Genomic DNA, 18340 nt, shown 5'->3' with positions numbered 1-18340 from the left:
TTGGCTAGCAAACAGTGGCTTTGTTGGGCCGTGCACGGGGAGCTCACGGCGGGGGAGAGACCGCCAACCATGAGCCAAGTGAGCAACAATATTAAGTGAATTTGGAACATCACAGTCAAACCCAAAACCTTAAGGTATTAGGTGCACGTATCCTTCCATTTATATAATGCTCACTCAGTCAATTCTTAATTAACGTAAGACTCTTTCACTTAATCATTCATACTTGGATTCTTCAATATTATTGAGAATAATAAAATGGATTAATTATAATAAATATTTTTTGAGCAGGGGCTAACTATTAGCACTAATAATTTATTATTATTAAATAAATATCATTTTATATATATAATATAATAAAATAATCAAAATTTTGGAATAAATAACCACCAATACTAACCCCTCCCTTAGTCCGTCCCTACTGGGTCAATCAATCCTTCCAATGCCTACTATAATACATGCAATGAAGAGTATGTATATGCGTTGGCACGTTGTCCGAAGATTTGTGCTGTAATACTGCCAAGAAATGTATCAGTCGACAATAGTGGTAATGTTAATGGTTGGGTTGCAAAGAAGCGCGGATCAGCCTTGTTAAGTAATGCCATGGCCCATGAGACTTTCTATTATAAGTTTCTGTTCTTGAGAACGGGTTTATGCATTACATGGTTGAGGCAAAAGTCGATGAAAGTACAAATTATTAAAGGATCATTGTATAATGGCAAAATTCCAAAGAGAGAAGACATAGAGAGATTACAAGCTAATTGCTAGCCTATTCCATAACTTCATTTATAAATATATCACAAGGATTTGAAATTCTATAAAGGGAATTGATACTAATATGAACTAATTGATACTGATTTTTTATTAATAGAAACTATCAAATACACATTTATACTAATTAAGACTAATTGATTCCAATCCAATGTTTTATTAATGGAAACCAGCAATTGCTAATTGGTATCAATGAAGATGTGGCTAGAATTTTCCTTAATCACTTTTAGGAATGTTTCTGCAACTGGAGTAGACATGAAAACCTTGGTGCATAACAGCTCAATTTCTACAGAAACTGTTTTCTTCCAATAGTAATCGACTAGTTTCATATTCTCACGTCCTCTTCATCATCCACGGGAGCATACCACTCTGGCCATGGCTTAGAGTTGCTCAGCCTGTAGTTCAGGAGGAGTTCCTCATCTTGAAGAGCCCTAGTTGCTACCAAAACAACAGTCCTTAGAGTAGGAACATGTGATTCACTCTTTCTTGAAACTCCAGATTGGAACCAAAAGCTGCCAAATCTCTTCATATTTACTTCTGCATTTCCAAATAATATATTAGGAATATAAACTCTCATGTTGTTTTCAATCAATGGAAAGTCATAATGGCAAATCATGACATTTGGAAGCATCCCTTTTGCAGGGTGATTAGAAAAATGCCCCAAGGCTAATGGGTTTCTACGCTCAAGTACATCATCATTAGTATCCACTTGGGATCCTTCCAAAGGCTTACTCTGGCTGTCTGAACCTTTCTCAGCTCCTTCCATATCAGGCTTGTTTTCTACCATTTTCCTACCATTCCACAGTTCTTGCTCGTCGCTTCCACAACCCCAAGGTTGGGCGTCGATGACAGTCCCATCATATCTTGTAATCAGATAGGGGTTCTTCTCATCAAGGTATCCTGGAATATAATGATAATAAGCTGGAGAGTAGACTACACCAGGATAAAAGGCAAGAACAGCACCAACATCTGCTACACCATCTAAAAATAGACCTTGACCAGCATCCTTGTGAGATATTTGAGAAGGTTTAACATTAAGAGTGTAGCCAAGTTGATCCTTTAATTTCTGAGAAACTTCATCTTGGCTTAATGGTCTTTGTTTAGGGAGAGCTGCGCAAGAAGCACACCAATAACAAAAATAGAGTAAAAAGGTGACATTTATAAAATTTCACAATAGGGAAAATCCCGGTGCATAAAACTCCCTGACTTTGTGAGGATAGGAGGGAGGGTCGATTTTACACAATCTTACCACTGTTTCAAGGCTTGTCGTCTTAGAAAATTTCACAATAATATGAAAAATGTGAATAAGTAAATAATTAGAGGTAACCAATTGCTAATAGAATAGGTTATTTTTCTATACCACCATGGATCAAAAGTAAGAGGAACAGCATGAGATGACTAAGCCATGAGCAAAATATTGCAAAATAAAGGGAAAATTATAATAATAAAAAAAAAACTCTGCAGGAATGTTAGTAGGTGGGTCACACCTACCGTTAGGAGAACTAAGCCCAGTACAGTGAGGTAAAATGTTTGCTTGATGAGATAACTCAAAGGGGCCATTCACCATCTTTTCATTTGGAAGAAGAACTTCATCCATGAACGTGCAAAATGCTTTAATTTGAGAATGAACATTTTCTTGTACTTGCATCTGCTGATCAGCAACGGAGGCTTTACTGGCTATTGCAATAATCTCTTCTGCGTCTGCTTCATCAGCATTCTTCCCCAACCGATTGTAGCTGGATATTTAAGTCTTTGCATGAGCAAAATATGTCAACATGTTAAAAAGGAAAAATATCACATCCACAGAAAAATTGAAATAATCAGCATTAAAGTTATGCAAACCCAAAACAACATCAAATAGATAATGTTTTATCTACGGAACCTTAAAATTGAAGATCTAACATCTCAATGTTAAAATTAACTTAATTCTTGTGCATTTTCTTCAATTTCCTTTATCTTTCTTGTTTATTATGCTTTGGAGTTCCTTCATTACTACTTAATAACATCAATTTATTGGTCTCTTCAAGAGTATCAACAACTTCAGTATTGCTAATCTCTTTAATGTGCAGTAAGTTAAATGTGGTTTTCACTTTTCTCAGATGTCAACTCCATTTTTTGTGCGTTGTCTCCTCGCAAAAGAAGCAATTGTTCATCTTCATCAACCTCAAAAGACAATCAGAGTCAATCATTATTATATTTATTAACATTATCAACATCTTAAGGGCTATCCAATGGTTCTATTATCATAACATTACCTTTATATTCAATTCATATTCGTAGAATTTCCCCCTGGCACACAATCCTGTTGATATCAGAAGTAATATTCATTATCATTCTTCAGATATAGGGCAATGGATTGAAGTTTTGGAATTTGGAACAAGACCATTTAAGCTATCCCAAATTGGATAACTTAATGGTAGGGAATGCAGCTTGACTTGGCAGCTCACTTTAGAGATGCTGGCTGTCAAATTCAAAGCTGTGGGCATCTATATTTCACATATTTCCAGATGTGCTTTCAAAAAACAAATGTAATCATGGCAAGAGGCTTCTGATTAGCATCTAGGTAGAAGACAGCGGCCGAAGACATCTCCACTTACTGCCAATTTTATTTGAGCCATCTGAATCATTTTTTATACTGAATGCTGACAGATCTGTTTGACTGGCTTGAGCAACCTTTGATTATTAATATAAATAGGGGATAAGGTCAGTAATTTTTATTGAACCAATCTGTGTAATTAGTAATATATTCTGGGCACTTTCTATCTCTCTTTTCTTTCCATCTAAACCCTAAAGTATCAGCAGTAATAATAGTCTTTAAGCAAAACAAGTAGGATGGTTAAGAGAGAAGGGAATTCTGAGTTTATAAAAAATATTGGCTCGTGCGTGAAACAAAGTATAGACAGAAAAATGTTCCATTAACATGGGAGAAGGGATAGAAAGAAAAAAAAGAGGGAACCAAAAACAAAATAGGGGCAAGAAAGTAACTCTGAATTAAATTAATAACGCAAAGAGATGAAGATACACAAATGAATAACATTTCACAAATCAGCAAAATAAAAAAAAAAAGAATTTCACGATTCATTTTTAATGCAACCTTACTATTGCTTATTAAACTCGGATAACAGAAAATCAATGACCTTGTATAAAGGAACAAGCGGTTAATGTCAACTTCAAATTGTAGTTGTCTTGGATCCCTAGCAAAAGCCGGATTTTTTGCGAGGGTTTTCACAGCCTGAAAACAAATGTTGTGATAAGTTTCATAGGATGTACAACAGATAAAAAAACTATAGTTTAGCATAGCATAAGACCATGGAGAATTCATTAGACACTAATCCCTGTAAAAACTAACACTATAACATGTGGAAAATAAGATATCACACTTCCATGATATAGGAACACTGAATGTCTTCTAGTACAATTGATTCTGTTCTACTTGCCGAACAAAAGATATTAATATCTAAATGAGCTTTAGTCACTCATTCAAGATCACATGTCATACATAAGGGCAGTGACAGTTACATATTACGTTTTAAATTGTTTGTCATTTCTCCATATTTTGTAATTTTAACCAATATTAAATAATAACAATTCACACATATTTTGGTATATTCACACCAAAAAAAAAATTATTTTTCATACATAAGATAAGGAGATACCTCTTGAAATTTCTGAAATAAAAAAGCCATCGGTGATTTGGGGAAAAAGAAGCTCCTATTCACAACCGAACATGTTTTTAATGCACATTAAGTTTCAGTTGCGGGAAATGTACTGCCAGAGAAAAAAGAGGCTCAAACAAGTCATAAACATGAGTTAGAAAACAAGTGACGTCTGCGGAAAATTAAAGTGGGCTATATAAATCACACACACAAGATTAACCACGGAAGAGCTTGAGCTGAGAGAAATCAACTGAAATAATAGTAAAAACATAAGCAGCTTGCTATACTTGCAACACCGCATGGTGGTGTTTTTATAAGTATCAAGTAGGAAACCTATCAACATTAAATTACCTCCTTCCTAACCCTTCTTCTCTCATTCAAATTAGGCTATTGTTCTGCTGTTATTGTTTCAATGCAGCTCAACCACTGTGCATTACTGGAATTGTTGATCCATCAACAATAACCCACCTTCTGATCACAACTCTCACAAACTCAACAGAAAAAATCCTACCAGATTCATGGCCTTGTCCAAGTCAGGTTACTTGAGAAGCTGACAAGCTGAGCACTTGTTCTCTATGTTAGGAAGCCAGGGGAACGAAATCAGCCTCCAAGAACCCGTGAACACTGGTTGCATCCAGTTTTCTTATCCCAATAGAGGGAATGCTTATTCTACACTCCTTATCCGAGGTTCTGGATACACTCATCCTCACTTCCCCACTATTTCCCTATCTACTCAATCTATTATGATTCAGCTTTGTTACTCATAAATGTAGTGGCATCTGACAATTCACACAATTAGCAAATGAATCCAACGTTATTCCACCTAAAACAATATCAGTATTCATTGCTCTGAAACCTCATTCTTTCAGAGCATACCTTTCACCTTTTACCAATTAAAAAAATGCCCAAAAAAAAAAAAGGCATAGAACTGTTGTACCTGCTAATGGTGTAGATAAAGGGAAATCCAAACACCCTCTCACCCCACACCCCACAAAAAAATAAAAATAAATAAATAAATAATAAATAAAAAGGTAGATCAACAGTTCAACACAATATCAGCGTCAATGATACTATAACTACTTATTTAAGAAGTAAAACTCAAAAAAGAAATGGTGGGCATTCACTAATCAGATATGAAAAGAGTAAAAGAGTGAACCTTGGGAAGTTAAAAGCTCAAGGAACAATCACCACCGTCGCCGCCCTTGACGGCAAAGGTTGTGAAATGTATGAAAACGACAGCTATTCAGTTTTCATAGAACCAAACTTAGTTTAAAATTAAGTATTTGGGTCGGCCCAGCTTCTTAATGTCCCAAACGTTTTGTGCAAACAGATTTGGGTCCACATTTGAGTCCCAATCCAATGAATAGCCCTTCTTTTAGTGAAATGGATTTTTTTTTTTAGAACATAGTGAAATGGATTTTTAAGACGACTCAACATTCGTTGAGAACTTGAGAATTGAGATAGTTGAGTCTCGGTTACAAGGGAAAATGGAGTTATTAAGAATGCGGTGGGAAAATGAATTTGGCAAAAAAATTAAAAAAAAGTTATTTGATTTGCCAAAATTTTACCAGAAAATTTGAGTTAAATTTTGTGAGTCTGTGTTTGGTTGAAATAAAAAGAGTGATGGGAAAGTAAGTTGAAAAGACGAAAATAACCCTTATTATTATAATTTATTATAAGAACAAACTCGTGAGTGTGGTTCGATGTACTATCCAAGAAGGTAAAAAAGTCATGATGCAAGTCTGCTTTTTTCCACTTGCCTAGTTTTTTTTTTTTTTTGGTAGAATGCCTAGCTCTTTACAAATACAACATTGTAATTGGTAAAGTTGAACAGTGTATTTGTTCTCTTTTCTCACATGGTTGATGATTGCTGGGCAAATGAGTTCGCAGGCTAAATATGTAAAACTTCTCTACCAAACAAGGACAACAACGTTTACCAACGATGGATTACTGGGAATCTTTTCAGAAAACCCATATCAAACACTACCTTAGGATGTGTTTGGTATAAGAGAAATTTTTTGGTATCCGGGAATCACAATTAATGGGAATACAATAGAAATTGAGTTTACTTGGAATCTTACGAAAAATGTGTTTGGTTCGCCAAAATATTACTGGGAATATTGCATAAAGATTAATGATTCCATGTTTGGTTTAAAACGAAATATGACTTGGAATATGAAGTTATTTTACAAAAATAACCCCAAACTATTTTTACTTTTGTAATTGATAGATTAGGTCTAGGTTTTTATGTGTGTTAGGGTATTTTTGTCTCAAAAATTATTGTTGTGTTTTCCCTTTCTTTTTTTTTCGTAAATATATTTTCTCTTTACTTGGTATTCTGAATTATCATATTATTTTTGGTAATCTGAATAGTGATTTTTCTTTATAAATCAAATTACCGGTAATCCTTGAATATTCGGGAACTGATTTTTGTTCCTTCTACCAAACATGGTAATTGAGTTTACCAAAAAAGGTTTACCAATAATCCTTTTGAAATACTTGTACCAAACACACCCTTAGTGAAAAATAAAATGAAAATATTATATAATTTAAAATATATATGAATGAAAAAAAATGGGTTAACGATGAACCGATGGCTATATAGGGATATGATCATTTGATAGTTAATGGAAAGATTGATCACTCATTATCCAACTTCTGTAATTTCACATTTTGCCGTATTATGAGAATTTGTATTTAATGTATACAAAAGTATATAACGTAATGATATTATAGAAATGGAAAACGTATTAGGTTCAAGGGTACTAACTATTAACTTTCAATGTTAAAAATGAAAAATACAAATACAAAATTGTCCCATACCTTTCAAATATGATAATTATCAGATAATAATATAAACTATTAAAAAGGTCATTACCCAACCACTAAGTTTTTGAGTTAAATTATTTCTTTACATGATATCGAGTTTTAATGATCACGAGATCATGAATTCGATCATCATCACCTTTTTGTTGGATTAAATGTTAGGAGAAGATCAAAGGTGATCTTCTCCGTATATATTGGCTATCAGCCATTTCATTAAATATAACAACATATTCAAATCCTCTTAGTTTTCTATATGGTATCAGAGCGAAGGTATCGATCCACTTTCCCAATGGCTGATTCTGATTCAGATTCTTCCGCTGTCAATATCAATGCTAATGACAAGCGTCCCAACCCATTCAATTTTTCTGCATCACAAACAGCAGCTGCAACACCTATAGTGTCCAACCAAAACTCGATTCTCAACCTGAGTCCTGAGCTTCTACAGCAAATTGCCAACATGGTTGTTTCCTCCACTACACCGTCTGCTAACACTACATCCCTTTCTGGTAAGCACACTCTGCCTTCTACCTGGTTGGTGGATAGTGGCGCTTCTCAACACATGACATGGAACCTCCATTTAATCTCCAATGTTACATCTATTCCACCCACTACAATAGGTTTACCTGATGGTGATCAACTTGTTTCCAATCACAGTGGCAGTCTCAAGTTGACATCTCATATTTCTCTTCAGAATGTGTTATATGTTCCCAAATTACAATGCAACCTCATATCAGTTGCTCAATTACTTGCTGATACAAATTGCATCATTTCTTTTACTCATAATGGCTGTGAATTGCAGGACCCCATAACGAGGATCAAGACTGGACTGGGTAGATTGCAAGCTGGTGTTTATGTGCATCACTCATCCAACAACAAATCCATCTCTACTGCATGTGCGGCTCACACTCAACAGAATGCAGATGTTTGGCACCGTCGATTGGGTCACCCTTCATTTCAGTTTTTAAGCTTTCTTCCTTTTGTTACAGTGAATAAAAATAGGGGTCATTCTCCTTCAGTTTGTGACATTTGCCTACGCGCACAACAAACTCGTACTGTATTCCCTATTAGCATTAATAAAACTACTGCATGCTTTGATCTTATTCACTGCGATATCTGGGGTCCATATCAAACTACCTCTCTAACCGGTGCAAGATATTTTTTAACAATTGTGGATGATTATAGCAGAAACGTCTGGGTTTATTTAATGACCACCAAGTCTGAAACGTTCCAATACTTAACTCGATTTCTTCTCATGGTACGTAATCAGTTTAATACCATGGTCAAAATAATACGCTCCGACAATGGATCAGAATTTTGTGCTCATAATCTCCGTAAGGTTTATTCCGATATGGGAATTATACATCAAACATCATGTGTAGACACACCACAGCAGAATGGTCGTGTTGAACGGAAACATAGACATATTTTGAATGTTGCAAGAGCATTACGCTTTCAAGCTAGTCTTCCTATCGAGTTTTGGGGTGAATGTGTTCTAACTGCGGTACATTTAATCAATAGAACCCACACTCCTCTTCTCCAAGGAAAAACACCATATGAATGTCTTTTCAACCGCACACCCAGCTATGATCATATTCGCATATTCGGATGTCTTTGCCATGCTCATCCACGTCCCAAACCGTTGGACAAGTTTGCAGCTCGATCAACTCGGTGTCTGTTCCTGGGATATCCTTTTGGCAAAAGGGGTTGGAGGCTTTATAACCTTGAAACACATACTGTTTTTGTATCCAAAGACGTGGTATTTGAAGAGAACACCTTTCCTTTTGCACCAACCACAGTCATTCCTACCACTGATATTCCTCACGACCAAAACCCCCATAACCCCATATCACCCGAACCAACCCTTGCTCCACAAAGCCCATCCTTTGATTCCCAAGTTGTTACCAACCCTGTCCCTTTAATTGAAGACACTCTCCCTGTTGAACAGGCTCAGCCTGAATCTGCCCCTACTGTCTCCAATGAGCTTTCTATCCGACAAGAACAGCCCCCAGAAGTCACACATCCATCTGCACCTTTGGGACGTGGTCACCGTTCTCGCCGTCCTCCATCATATCTCCAAGATTTCGAATGCTCCAAAGTCATCGCACATAATCCACTAGCTTCTTCTACTTCTTCCAGTCCTTCCTCAGGTATGGCTTATCCTATTGCTAACTTTGTTTCTTGTTCTAGATTCTCTCCCAAACATCAACAATTCCTTGCTGCCATTTCTTCTGGTGTTGAACCAAAAACATTCAAGGATGCTGTAACTGATGAAAGGTGGCGTGTAGCAATGCGAAAAGAAATAGATGCCCTTGAACAAAATCACACGTGGGAACTCACTTCTTTGCCACCAGGAAAACGTGTCATTCCATGCAAGTGGGTATACCGCATTAAGTATAACTCAAATGGTACAGTGGAGAGATTCAAAGCACGGTTGGTCATTGCCGGTAACAATCAAATAGCTGGAGAAGAATACTTCGATACATATGCTCCTGTAGCCAAAATGGTGAGTGTCCGAACACTTCTTGCGGTAGCTGCTGCCAAATCATGGCACCTATACCAGTTGAATGTTACGAATGCCTTTCTACACGGAGACCTTACCGAAGAAGTTTACATGCGCGTTCCACAAGGTTTCAATCATCACAAACCACATCAAGTATGTCGCTTACGTAAATCTCTCTACGGTTTGCGGCAGTCCCCTCGCAATTGGTTTGCTAAGTTGCGGTCTTCCATTGAATCATATGGCTTCATCCAATCCAAGGCAGATTACACCCTATTCACCTTACACAAAGATGGCCACTTTGTTGCTCTTCTCATCTACGTTGATGACATTATTCTAACGGGCGACAATGATGCCTTATGCACCGATGTCAAGGTCTTTCTCCAGTCATGCTTTCACATCAAGGATTTGGGGATTCTTAAATATTTTCTTGGCATCGAAATAGCTCACGGTCCATTAGGTCTTTTTCTGAGCCAACGAAAGTACGCTCTCGACATATTGGAAGACGCTGGTCTCCTTGCGTGCAAACCATGTGCCTTCCCTCTCGAAACAAATCATAAGCTTGCAGTTACAGAAAGTCCTCCATTCTCGGATCCCGCACGTTACAGAAGACTCATAGGACGTTTGGTTTACTTGACAATTACTAGACTTGAGTTAAGTTACTCCGTCCATGTTCTTTCCCAGTTCATGCAAAATCCTACTATTGCTCAATATGATGCTGTCATCCGCGTTTTAAGGTACATCAAAACTGATCCTGGCCAAGGTTTACTCCTTCGATCCGACAATGATCTCCTTCTTCGTGGATATTCTGATTCGGATTGGGCTAGCTGTCCACTCACCCGTCGATCAATTACTGGTTATTTTATCATGTTGGGTACTTCTCCTATCTCTTGGAAAACAAAGAAGCAACCCACAGTGTCTCGCTCCTCCGCTGAAGCTGAGTATCGTTCAATGGCAGCAGCTATAGCTGAGTTGTTATGGATCAAATCGTTTCTGGACTCGCTTGATGTTCCACATTCACACCCTATGCAGTTGCACTGTGATAACCAATCTGCCATGCAAATAGCTGCTAATCCAGTTTTCCACGAACGTACCAAACATATAGAGTTTGATTGTCATTTTGTACGCGATCATGTTCTCAGCAATACAATCACTACTACCTACGTTCGTACAGATCAGCAACTCGCAGACATATTTACCAAACCGCTTGGCATGAAGCAATTCAGTTTTCTTCGCAGCAAGTTGGGCATTTCGTCACTTCATGCTCCAACTTGAGGGGGCGTGTTAGGAGAAGATCACCTTTGATCTTATCCTTTAGCAACTAAGTCCTAGTTTTTAGCAAGAATAGTTTGTTATTATTCCATGTATAGTTTGTTGAACAGTATACTTTATTCTAGTTGATCCTCCTTGATTCTGTATAACCGACTTGTGTATATATTGGCTATCAGCCATTTCATTAAATATAACAACATATTCAAATCCTCTTAGTTTTCTATATTAAATAAGCACAAAATAAAATAAAAAATTAGACATATATAATATTCACGCTTCAAGTCCAAAGGATTTTTGTGTGAGGAGGTATGTTAGATAATAATATAAACTATTAGAAAGACTCTCACCCAACAACTTAACTTTTAGGTCGAATTGATTTTTAACATTACGGCTACCCATGAGTACTATTATTTAAAACGAACGACATAATTGGCTCCAAGGTGAAGAAATGGATTCACTATTTATTGGTAATATAAGGGACGATGGTAATTACAAAATAAGTGTAAAGAGTTCAAATTTGACAAACTAAATATAATTAATGCATTCATCTGTTCTTTTTATTTGAAGGAAAATAATTTGGTCACGTGCCAAAAGAGCATAATGATGATATAACATAGTTAGAAGCGAGAAGATGGCAGAGTGTGAGAAGAGAGAAAATGGGTGAACAGAGAAAGGGATTGTTCTGGTGCAAGGACAGGAACTTGGTGGCCAGCACCTCTAATGGTGGCAAATGTGAGGCCACCCTCATACACTTCCATCCACCCTGCCACTTGTTTCTTGTGAAACCAAGCTCTCCATTCTTTCCTTATTTTCAAATCCATCTTGTTTATGCTGTATCTTGTTGATGTCACTGGAACTCTACCATCCGTGTCCCCACTGCACGTGAAAACTCATCAACTTATAATTAATGATCATAACTCAATTAATTAGAGTTTTCTTACAAAACCTTAAAAATGTTCAAATTAGCACAACATATGTTATTTGAATTATAAGTTCTTTTGAAGTACCTATAGATCCAAATGCGTAAACCGGCATGTAAGAGCTTCTTAATAACTGGCAGAACTGTGTTTGGTGAATCATTCCATTTCCTAATTACAGCGCTTCATAAAACATATATCATAACTTGTCAAAGCACAATTTCCCAATAGTTTAACAGCATAACAAAGACTATATAATGAATGGAGGCTGAATTATTTAATTGTGCTAGTTACTAGTAAAAAAAAGTAATCACTAATGATGAATAGTGAAACTATAAGTGAACGTGCCTACCTGCAAAGGGTATAGGGATATGACAAGTTGGTGATATTGGCATGTAGAGCCTTCTGAACATCCTCATTATTGAAATATTTGTCTATATAATCCTCTGTACAAGGATCGTATCCTGCCGGTAGCGTATGCCATAGGTCCTAAAATTCAATAAAAGATGCAGCAATATTTATGATGCTGTGTCTTATGTTCTTAGCATGATATTAATTAGTAAAGTAGCTTTCCACCCTTTTTTCCTATTAATTTTCCGACCAACCTTGTGTAAATATAGTAAAATTAATAGAGACAGGATCCGTTTACAATTTTTTTTTGCAATTACACTAATGTAGGACCGGTCGTACACACTAATGTAGAACCGGTCGTACATTGTGTGATTAATGTAGGACCGGTCTTACATAGTGTAGTTTGTAAACAAAAAAATTTGTAAATATAACCTGCCCCAAATTAATATATAATATATCACATCCTCTCCTTGCTATGATATAGTCAATATTGTTATTAACTGGCAGCTGGCAACCGAGCATAAAGCGAAAGAAAAGACTTACATGTGATGTGAGAAGGTGAGGAGCAACAAGAAGTTTGGCTGAAACTGCTCTTTGATAGTCACTGATGCAAATTGGTGAATAAATGCTATATATGTCAATCTCCGAGTAAGCTTCTAATAACCCTCCTACTCGCATTTCGCAAGCCTTTGATTTGTTTTCTTTGCTGAAGTCACAATCTTTTACTATCCCATAGTATTCTTGGTCTGATATGATGGCATGGCTCCAAGCATAATCAATTATTCCTTTTACATCTGTAACATCATTCATTACAGCATTTCCCACCTGAATTTCGGTCACACCAAATTTGTTAATCCATTGCTATGTTCGTGAAAGATAATGCATATATAGTATATCATTTTTAAATTTGTTGCCTAGAATCTTTTTACATAATTAGCTTATAGAGTCTTTAGTTACCATGAATCCCTTGAGATTTATGTAAGAACCCTTTTTGGTATCTTTGTTTCCTTCATAGATGACCTCAGCAAGCTGTGGAACATAATGACCTATCATTTCAAGCATACAAAAACATTAGAATACGGCGTAGTGATACTTTGACAAATAGTGCATGTGACGGGGATTACCATCATATCAAGTGGATTTGATATCATATCTCAACCCAAAACCTTAAGATATTGAATTCATGAGTTCATTCACTTATATAAACTTCACTTAGTCCATTACCAACTAACGTGTGAGACTTATCGCACTTGAATATTTCAACAAAACTAAACCACAAAATGAATGCACTAATTGACTGACTAATGTTATTTACTTATAAAGATTGTTCATGGTTGGGAAAGAATTATTTTAATCAAATATGAAGCATCAAAATGTAAAATTCATTTTAGAATTATTAAAAGGGTACCTGCATAGCTCTCTCCTGCAATATAAAAGTCATGGGATCTGAAGCTTGGGAACCTTTTGAACCAACCAATCAAGAAGGCATAGTTATCAATTGCAGTCACTCGATCCCCGAGCTCTTGTAAATCTTTGGAGTTGTTAGTGTAAGAAAATCCCACACCAACTGGGGACTCCAAGAATATGATATTTGCAGCTGGAAGAGAGAATACACACATTTATTGGAAAACCCAAATTAAGTATCCAATTAAATAAAACCAAAATTAAGAATAGTGACATGATCAAACTATACAGTTACCTCTGTTCCAAGAGAATTTGTTAAGTTTGAGGCGTTCTTTGTCTTTAACAAGAAATGGACCCAGCTCTCGTGCAGCTCCATAGCCAATGGAGGAGCAACCAGGTCCTAGTCAAGAAAGTAGAAACAGTACCACCAAATTAATGTCACACCACTAATTGTTAGTCAGTCCGAATAAGAAAGCAGTTAGCATTAATCAAATTACTTTGCAAATTAATTTATTTGAATTTGAATTTCGGTGCAATATATATTTAATCAAACAATAACATTATTCTTTTTTTATTCTCACTGTTCCAAAACATAATAATATTATTCCTATACCGAAATTTTTGTAAATTTTCTTTGTACACATATTTTTTTGGGATTAATATTTCTTATATTGTATGAGATAATTTTATTTCTTACACACATATAAAAATATGTGAAACCTGTATTTTTTTTTTTTTCTCTCACTTTTCTTCACATTTGAGTTTCTCTCTCTTCTTAGAAAAACAAGGAAAAATTCTTCACTCATTATTCCAATTCACAGTAAAAAAGAAGAAGTACGACATCGGTTACCACTAGCTTTCCAAACGGGGGGAAATCTTCACTACTACTGATGCACTGAGATGTAGTTTATTTATCTTAAGATACGTAGACGGATCTTGCGTAAATTTCTAGAATCTCATAATCCGTCTACGACTCTACGTATCCTATGATAAATGAATTATCGATGTACTGAACCTCAGTGCATCGGTTGCACTGAAGTTTTGTTCCCAAATGGGGCTATGAATGAAAAATTGTTGCATGATTTTAGAATAAGAATTTACTTATAGTCAAGGAATATTTACGGTTGATATATTTTTGTACTCTTATATCTCTCTCTTTCATTATTTTGAAGGCACAGTTAGATGCTTGTGAAGAAAGAACACAGAAGAAAAGCTCGATAACGACACATACACAGACTTAAGTCCTCATACATGTCATGTAATTATCATTTTATTTTGTTCACGGGAGAGAGAACAGAAGAGGACATTATCAACCGTGGAAATATTGGGTATGTGTATAATGTGTTTCTAAACGGGTCGCTTTTCATGATATTTGGTCTTTAGCATGGGCCAGGGGTGTCTGTAATTATAGTAGGGGCAAGAAGGGTCCTATAATTTTGTCGCATTAGGTATAGGACAAAATAAATATAAAAGAATTCACAGAAGAAAAAAGTACATGCATCGTTCAAAACGGCCAAAGCAAACTGTTAACTTGTGATACTCATATGCCTTGACAAAACCTCTGATTGAATCGTGGACAAATACTCACCTAGGAAAAAAGGGACCTCGCCTAGTTTCGTGTAAACTGGTTCTTCTTGACTAATGATAACAATAGTGATATTTTTATTTATACACTATTCTCCTTAATTATATTATGATTCTTATATTACTTGTGCTTTACTATATCAAAATAATAAAATAAAAAATGAATATTCTATCATACTTCTCTGTTTTTTATTTGTTTTTTAAATAAGAGTGGTGTAAAGAAAAGTGGGAAAAAAATATGTGCAACCATAGTTTTCTAATTGATAATCACACACACTATAGATTCCGATACAGTGATCAAAGTATTACTGTTTGACAAATTTTTTATTCAAATACCACGTAAATAGTACTTTTTATCATATTGTCACGTAACGTAATTTGCTACGACTGGTAGCGAATTACGTTTGTCAATGATTTCGTGACCACATTGCATACCAAATTCGCTATCACTAATAGCGAATTACGTCCAGTCAGCTTTTTTCTGCGAAAATATGTCGTGTCACGAAATCGTTAGCGAACATAATTCGCTACCAGTCGTAACGAATTATATCACGTAGTAGTCTGATAAAAAATATTATTCGCATGACATTTAGGTAAAAAAAAATTCAAAGAGTGACACTTTGGTCAATCTTCCATAGATTCCTTCCTTTCCCTCGTTTAAATAATTATTTTCCCATGTGTATTTTATTTTTATATAACGATTATGAATTTATGACCTCGTACAAATTATCCTAGTATACGTATCTACCTCAATCCTAGAGTTTCTTATACTAAGTACTAATATATAAAAAAAGATTTATTATTCTTATGTTACATAGAGCTAGAATGTATTTCTTACACACATAAATTCAAAATAAATTCATTTTACTTTTTTTTTTCTCTTCCCTGAAATGGACCCCACCTACACAAATGAGTCATTATTATCTGCTATTACGTGAGAAAACTAGGGGCTGTTTGGTACGCGGCATTTTGTAAGATTTTCGGAAAACTAAATTTTTTTAAATTTTAAATTTTCAGATATTATCATAAACTGAATATAAAAATCATATTTTTAAAATTCAAAATTTTTGAACAAATAAAAATTTCTGAACAAATAAAAATTTATCCTGTACCAAACAGGTAACCATATAAAAACCTTCTCCGGTTAAAATAGCAGCTGGGAATATTCTCTCTCTGCTTTGAAAATTGAAACAATGACAATATCTGTATGAGATTGGGGAGTGGATCTTGGCGTTAAAATTTCCATGACATTGTCACTGAGTCCGTTACAATCTGTGGACAAATTAATGTACTTTGGGCTTTGGGAACATTGGTAACAGTGAATCAGAAACTACTCTGTACAAAAGTACTCTTCATCATAGATTTCTTACCTTTCAGATTAAAATCAAAAGCTGCAATTTTTTCTTAAAAGTTATCGTTAAATTTTACGAAACCTGTTTTAGTTCCTAATAAATAAAAAGATTCATCAATTCTTAAGAAATTCAAAATAGATTTATTTAGTTAAAATTATGTTTCCTCACAAATTTAAAAAAGATTTATATTAATTCTTCAAAAGGATTAAAATGGGTCTATTTTAAATTTTTTAAGAATCACAATGAACTTTTTTATTTGCTAAAGACTAAAACGGGCATCGTGAAATTTTTGCTGAGGATAAAAAAATTATTTACTCTAAAAATTATTTGTCCGCCTGAGTTGTTTTTTAAGAAAACAAGTCTTACCAGACAAAAGAATCCAACGACTGAAAGAATCATAGCTAAAGTTGCACGGCAAGAAAGATGTATGGAACTTTGTGGGTTGTGTTGTGTGGTGTGTAGATAAATATTATAATATTTATATTAAAATTCCAAAGTATTGTAAATATTGCACTCAAAGATCTTGAAATAAAGAAAACTATGATAAGAAGAGAGTATGGTTAATGCATGGGATGGTGCATACCTCCGTTAAGCCAAAGCAAAAGAGGCTTTTGAGAGGGTGCTTCTTGAGCTTCAAAGAACCAGTAGAACAGTGCCTTCTCTTCATGCGGTCTTAGCTTCACATAACCAGCGTAGTGTCTGAATTTCACAGGTGGTTGTCCGGGCAAGTTCTTCACTCTATCAGCCTCCTGCTGCGGTGTCTCTTTGCCGGAATATTCTCTTCCCGTGGAAACTGTGGTGAGGAGGCAGTAAAAGAGTAAGTTCCAGAAAATGGACATTGTATTGGATTGGATTGGAGTTGAGTTGAGTTACTAGTCACAAAAGAGAGATTTTGGGTGAGTATATAGCTTTATTGGATACTCCGAACAAAAGGGTGAGAGCTATTAGCCTATAAATGAACCCCATTGTGGAAAATGGGGACTCACATGGTCAATAAGAAAGTTAAAAGGTAAATTATTGGGTTGGGGGGAGGCAAATCTTTATACTTAGAAGTTACATACCAAACCAAATACTGGTAGCTCAGTTGGCGCATGGGAGCTGAGCAGGTAGGGGTTAGGGCATGTGTTCGAATCTCTCCAGTACCACCTTTGGGAGGGATTTAAAGCCTTAATTCTAGACCCGCCCCGAATCGGACTAATCGCGAAGCGATGAACCGATGAAATATTTAAAAAAAAGAAATTACATAGCAACGATATTTCAAAAAATCTAAAGTATAATGTGCGACATCATTTAACATCACAACACTCTTTACACTCTCACATTTATAGTGTTTAAAATTTCATTACATATTATGAAAAAAATTAATTGATGTTTTATCAAACTAATATTATAAAAATTAAAAATAAACATGAATAAATCTCACTGGAATGTATAAGTGATTTTCAATTTGAAAATACAATAGTAAATATTTACATCTTACGTTTCTTTACAAAATTGATAGATAATATAAGTTTAGTTTTATTTGTTTATTAAATTATTGAATAATAAATATTAAATATACTATATACTACATAAATTAAAAATACTATTTAATATCAAAATATATCCTAATGTATCGAAATCTAATATTTTTTAAAATTAATATGTGGTGTCTTATCGTGTTCCATGTCACGTATCAATGTCGATGCAACATAGATTACAAATTCAAATGAA

At 35.2% G+C, this 18340-nt stretch overlaps 2 protein-coding genes across 8 annotated transcripts; both read right to left on the bottom strand.

The window, feature by feature from the left end:
• Positions 1-836: 836 nt before the first annotated feature.
• On the bottom strand, positions 837-5675 carry LOC133306392 (uncharacterized). 7 transcript variants are annotated; one of them, XM_061506707.1, is made up of 6 exons: positions 5581-5675; positions 4425-4536; positions 3906-4000; positions 2260-2504; positions 1501-1878; positions 837-1305 (listed from the first exon to the last, which is right to left on the bottom strand). In XM_061506707.1, exons 2-6 carry the CDS (start codon positions 4452-4454, stop codon positions 1094-1096), a joined length of 960 nt encoding a protein of 319 aa, XP_061362691.1. In that variant the 5' UTR covers positions 4455-4536; positions 5581-5675; the 3' UTR covers positions 837-1093. The 7 variants fall into 7 exon arrangements, with proteins under 7 accessions (XP_061362691.1, XP_061362690.1, XP_061362688.1 ...); XM_061506706.1 differs by having other exon boundaries at positions 837-1668; positions 1762-1878; XM_061506704.1 differs by having other exon boundaries at positions 837-1878.
• Positions 5676-11459: 5784 nt separating this feature from the next.
• LOC133306380 (serine carboxypeptidase-like 35) lies at positions 11460-17613 on the bottom strand. Its single transcript, XM_061506686.1, has 8 exons — positions 17211-17613; positions 13987-14091; positions 13696-13884; positions 13245-13333; positions 12831-13112; positions 12289-12425; positions 12027-12119; positions 11460-11895 (listed from the first exon to the last, which is right to left on the bottom strand). Exons 1-8 carry the CDS (start codon positions 17464-17466, stop codon positions 11637-11639), a joined length of 1410 nt encoding a protein of 469 aa, XP_061362670.1. The 5' UTR covers positions 17467-17613; the 3' UTR covers positions 11460-11636.
• Positions 17614-18340: the final 727 nt, after the last annotated feature.

Source organism: Gastrolobium bilobum, unplaced genomic scaffold, assembly GCF_033153095.1.
Source record: "Gastrolobium bilobum isolate Gb01-03AN ecotype WA unplaced genomic scaffold, APGP_CSIRO_Gbil_v1 utg10835, whole genome shotgun sequence".
Taxonomy (NCBI): Eukaryota; Viridiplantae; Streptophyta; class Magnoliopsida; order Fabales; family Fabaceae; genus Gastrolobium; species Gastrolobium bilobum.
The sequence above is the reverse complement of the archived record's forward strand: the minus strand, read 5'-3'. Positions and strand labels throughout refer to the sequence as shown.

What these genes read in the sequence shown, in the direction of transcription:
- LOC133306392 (XM_061506704.1), bottom strand. Translation starts at nt 4,454, where the DNA reads ATGGCTTTTTTATTTCAGAAATTTCAAGAG. An exon ending in TATTTCAGAAATTTCAAGAG is followed by an intron (nt 4,001 to 4,424) that starts GTATCTCCTTAT and finishes ATTTGTTTTCAG; the next exon opens with GCTGTGAAAACCCTCGCAAA. An exon ending in TGGGCTTAGTTCTCCTAACG is followed by an intron (nt 1,879 to 2,259) that starts GTAGGTGTGACC and finishes CTTCTTGCGCAG; the next exon opens with CTCTCCCTAAACAAAGACCA.
- LOC133306380 (XM_061506686.1), bottom strand. Translation starts at nt 17,466, where the DNA reads ATGTCCATTTTCTGGAACTTACTCTTTTACTGCCTCCTCACCACAGTT. An exon ending in TAAATCTCAAGGGATTCATG is followed by an intron (nt 13,113 to 13,244) that starts GTAACTAAAGAC and finishes ACCGAAATTCAG; the next exon opens with GTGGGAAATGCTGTAATGAA. An exon ending in TATCCCTATACCCTTTGCAG is followed by an intron (nt 12,120 to 12,288) that starts GTAGGCACGTTC and finishes TGTTTTATGAAG; the next exon opens with CGCTGTAATTAGGAAATGGA.